The sequence below is a fragment of the Protopterus annectens genome, chromosome 14.part0 (genome assembly GCF_019279795.1).
Source record: "Protopterus annectens isolate FY-2018-M chromosome 14.part0, PAN1.0, whole genome shotgun sequence".
Classification (NCBI taxonomy): Eukaryota; Metazoa; Chordata; order Ceratodontiformes; family Protopteridae; genus Protopterus; species Protopterus annectens.
In genome coordinates, this window is record NC_056748.1 from 178,164,546 (window position 1) to 178,169,314 (window position 4,769).

The 4,769-nt window shown below is 45.2% G+C and overlaps 1 protein-coding gene across 1 annotated transcript in view; it reads right to left on the bottom strand.

Annotated features, from left to right (window-relative positions):
- Nucleotides 1–578, bottom strand: part of RC3H1 (ring finger and CCCH-type domains 1) — a gene marked incomplete in the record, with an annotated part of 3,590,040 nt that extends 3,589,462 nt beyond the window's left edge. Inside the window, 1 exon segment of the mRNA XM_044055940.1 lies at nt 243–578. Within this exon segment, the coding sequence (XP_043911875.1) occupies nt 243–473 (231 nt within the window).
- Nucleotides 579–4,769: the final 4,191 nt, after the last annotated feature.

Below are 4,769 nucleotides of genomic sequence, written 5' to 3' on the forward strand. Positions count from 1 at the left end.
GCCAAAATAAGACTAGCTCTTTTTTTTTTTTTTTTTTTTGAATGAACTCATGACAGGGCAATAACCACTACATTGTTCAAACATTCTATCTTTCATTAATGGCTCACTGACCAATTCAAGACCACTTAATTTTTTTTCACTTCACCTTCTAATCTATCCATCAGCAAGCATACCCAAAGTGTCCGTAAGACAGACAGCAACACATACCTTGCTACAGCTTAAATGAAAAAAAAATAAATTACCTGGGCGCCCACAAGCTGCAGCAAAGCAGAATTGACAGGAAGCAGTTCAATGTCTATGTTGATGGTAGTCTGATCAAAGGGGCATGCCTTGCGATGCAGTTTGTTCAGGCACATCTTGCAGACAGTATGGCCACAGCCCAAGCTGATAGGCTTGCGTATTGTCTCATCAAAGGTCTGAGTGCAAATGGGGCAAGACAGGAAATCTGTCCATTGTGGTGCTTGTACAGGCATACTTTTGGAGTTACAATTCCAAAATATATAAGAGATTCCACTGGAATCAAAATAGTCATAGAAAATGAAATACCTTCATTAAACAGCACATGGTGATAAGAAGATAACCTGTAGAGAGAGAGAGAGAGAGACAGAAAGTTAAAAAACAATACACGCTGGCTAAAGATGCAATCTTTAGACTTTTTACCCCTAAAATGTGAGAGAATGGACTTGGGGGGGGGGGGGGGGGAACAGATTTAGACCAAACGTCAGTATCACTCAGTGCTTCTCCATTCAAAATACATGATAAAAATGCAACTTTGTTAAATGCAGAGCCGAGTGCTAGAACTCAACACTGCAACCTATAACAGTTCATTAATAATTAGGGTACAAGTATACAGCCAACTACCTCCAATGAACTTATGTATTATTAATCCTGTTTTGTATATATTTTATATACTTTATGCTGTATGCTTGCATTAATGAATAACTGAATTTCTATCTAACCAAATGTACCTGTACAGGCAGCATTCTGAATACTGTGTAGGTCTCAGCACTGTTAAAACAACTCTCAACTGTACTGGATTTTCAGGACACTCCTAATTTTGGCTCAAAATTTTACTCAGGCCTTCCTAATGCCTCCTACAAGAATAACAATTCAAGTTATAGTCTTTTGACTTCTTTACTTCAGAAAATGCTTGATAATTTCACATTCTCTTTTTTTGTTAACCTCGCAAAGTCTACAGTGCTAATATTTTAAGTGTCCCTGACTGTCCTTGATTACATCTGGATTTGTCCCAGATTATTAAGGTAAGAGGTTGAAACCTATTCCTTCATATATTTCCTTAACTAGGAAAAATTTCAGGTTATATGAAACACCTCATAACATCACTCGGAGCAAAAACCTTACCCATTTTATGGGGTTACCTGAATTCTGAACCCTCTCCACAAAACTTCTCAAGCCTCTTCATCAAATTCTCCCTGAAACATTTACAGTGAATACTGGTAGTGTTGTCGCCTCATAGTAAGACGCTGTCCGGTTAGATTCTCATAACAGGAACGTACCCCATTCCTTAGTCAAAGTATGACTAAAGTTCATTAAATTAGTATTGCTTCAATCTTTGAGGCAAGCCAAAGTGCTCTTTGCTGCACTCACATGTCCAGTATTGACTCCTCCTGCAAGTCATACAGAGTTACATGCATCAGCAACATATCTAAGTATGATTGCGAAAAAGAAGTTATGTACTCATCATAACGTTCCATCTGAGTAGGTAAACTTCATTTGTCAGCAACCTGTGGGTTACGGATCCGACAAAGATCCGAGCCGGCAGCATACCAAGCAAGAAGATCCGAGCTCCAAGCTCCTCCCCCTTACCCATACTACACTGCAACCTTCCAATCCTCAGATCGGGTTTGCCACCTGCACATAACAAAACTAACAACCTTAGACACCTGACTCAAGGACAAAGTAAAGCTCATAAGTCCAAACCTCGAGCTCAGCTAAATAACCATGAAGGTCAGGGTGAAGGAGGGAGGGACGGCTGCTGACAAATGAAGTTTACCTACTCAGATGGAACGTTATGGTGAGTACATAACTTCTTTATCTGAAGTAGTTAACTTAATTTGATCAGCAACCTGTGGGACAGTGTCTCCAGCTACCCGAATCTTAGGAGGCCCTTTAAGGAAGGATATTCTGGAGCATTGCAGAGACAAAGGCAGCCCTTCCCTAGTCATCAAATCCAGTTTATAATGAGAGATAAAGGTGTGAGAGGATGCCCAGGTAGCCGCCGAACAAATGTCATCCGGGGAAACTCTAGACCAGAATGCAACAGACGTTGCCATAGAACGCGTAGAATGAGCATGAACTCCCACTGGTTCTGGTAAGCCAGATTCTCTGTATGCTTGTAAGACACAACTCGAAATCCACCTGGCGAGAGTCACCTTTGAAACTGGTTTCCCTACCGTTGCCATAGAACGCGTAGAATGAGCATGAACTCCCACTGGTTCTGGTAAGCCAGATTCTCTGTATGCTTGTAAGACACAACTCGAAATCCACCTGGCGAGAGTCACCTTTGAAACTGGTTTCCCTACAAAAGGCTTAGCAAAGGAGACAAAAAGCTGATCAGATCTACGAAAGACAGCCGTCCTGTGCAAATAAAAACTTAACTGTTTGAACATCCAGCAAATGAAGTTTATATTCTCCTTTATTCTGGAAATTAGGGAAAAAGACCGGCAAATTAATGGACTGATTAATGTTACTCTCGGAAGCAACTTTTGGGAGAAAGGAGGAATTAGTCCGGAGAGATACCCTATAAGGATGAAACACAAGGTATGGAGGTTTGATACAGAGAGCCTGAAGCTCTGGAACACACTCCTAGCTGAAGTAATTGCTACCAAAAAAGCAGTCTTCCATGACAAGAACTTCAGATAATCAGAATCTGCGGGTTCAAATGGAGGCACAACTAATGCCTGAAGAACTAAGGTCAGATCCTACGGCGGAGATGAATTTCTAAGAGGGAGTCTCAAAAGAAAAGTGCCTTTTAGAAAGGTCTTACAAACTGTGGCAGCAGCGAGGGAACCAAAATTGTCCCCAGTATGAAAATGGGAAACGGCAGCCAGCTGAACCTTCACAGTAGATGAGCTGGCCCCTTGCTGAAAAATATGAGACACGAATTCCAGTACCGTTGAAACAGGAGCAGTGAAAGGATCCAAGTTCTTTTGTGAAGCCCAAATTGAAAAACGTTTCCATTTGCTACTGTAAATCTTCCTGGTAGAGGGTTTATGTGCTGCCACCAGGATAGACTTGACTCGGGAAGAGATACCTTGAGTCCTGGCAACTAGGGGAACTGGATCAGCCAAGCTGAGAGCTTGTGACCCATCCAGGTTCGGAGGAACCATTTCAGAGGGATAAGAAATTAGATCCGGAATGGGATTCAAGATCGAGAGTGGAGCTATGAGATGAGACCGCAGGCAGGGGAACCAGACTTGACTAGGCCAGAATGGGTCTAAGAGGATAATCTTGCTCCCCAACCGGCGAGCTTTCTGCAGGCATTTTGAAGACCACCGGGTGGCCAAGCATGGACTAGAGCGTCTCTGGGGGTTTTTCCCAAAGGATGAATTGGAGCGAAAAATTCACTGCACTTCGCATTGGAAGGCGATGCGAAAAGATCGCAGAAGGCCAACCCCACTTGAGGAAGATCTCTTCCACTACACAAGGATTCAGAGACCACTCGTAAGGAGAGAGAATAGTTCTGCTCAATTTGTCCGTCAGTATGTTGGACCGTCCTGGAATGTGCGTTGCTAACAGGAAGCAGTTGGTGGAGATCGCCCATTCCCAAACTCTCATGGCTTCTCGGCAAAGGGGGGTAAGACCTGGTTCCCCCTTGTTTGTTGATATACCAGACCACTGACATTGTCCGCCTGGATCGCAATAGTCCCCGGAGGAAGAAGGCATGGAGGGCCTGCAATGCCAAGAAGATCACCCTCATCTCCAGGACATTTATATGCAGTACGGTCTCGGAAGTCCACATGCCTTGGACTGTCCTGCCCACACAATGCCCCTGCCCCCCACCCTAGGCGGGAGGCGTCCGTGGTCACTGTGGCCTGGGGTGGTGACATAACAAAAGGTCGTCCTTCTCGAAGGGCTCGGGATTGAAGCCACCACATGAGGGAGTTACTGCAAACCCTGCTGAGGGGAATTGGGAAGTCTAGAGGGTGGTGCAGAATAGAACACTGAACCTGCAATGTCCACTGTAGAACCCTCACGTGCAGACGAGCATAAGGAATCAGAATGATTGCTGCCGCCATGGACCCCAAAGCTCTCAGGACTAATTCTGCTGGGGGAGCAGGGGATTGAAAGAGGGCTAGCACATGCAGAGTCATGCTGTGAAGTCTGTCTGACATTAGGAAGGCCCTGGCCTGGAGGGTATCTATCCTGGCCCCTATGAAGTCTAACACTTGGACAGGCTGGAGGAAGGACTTCTTGACATTTATGGTTATCCCCAACCGGGGTGACATCAGGAGGAAAAAATCCCTGGCTAGAGAAAGTAGATGCCTGGTGGGGGGCGGTGAGGAGCCAGTCGTCTAGGTACGGGAAAGACCTGTATGCCCTGGAGCCTCAGGTGGGCCGCTACAACTGCCATGACCTTGGTGAACACCCTGGGGGCTGTGGTGAGACCGAAGGGTAGGACCCTGAACTAGTAATGACCGGCTCCTAGCCGAAAGCGGAGAAACCTCCTGGACCGTCTTTCCATGAGAATATGGTAGTACGCATTCTTGAGGTCTATCGAGCACATCCAGTCCTCCTCCTGCAAGAGG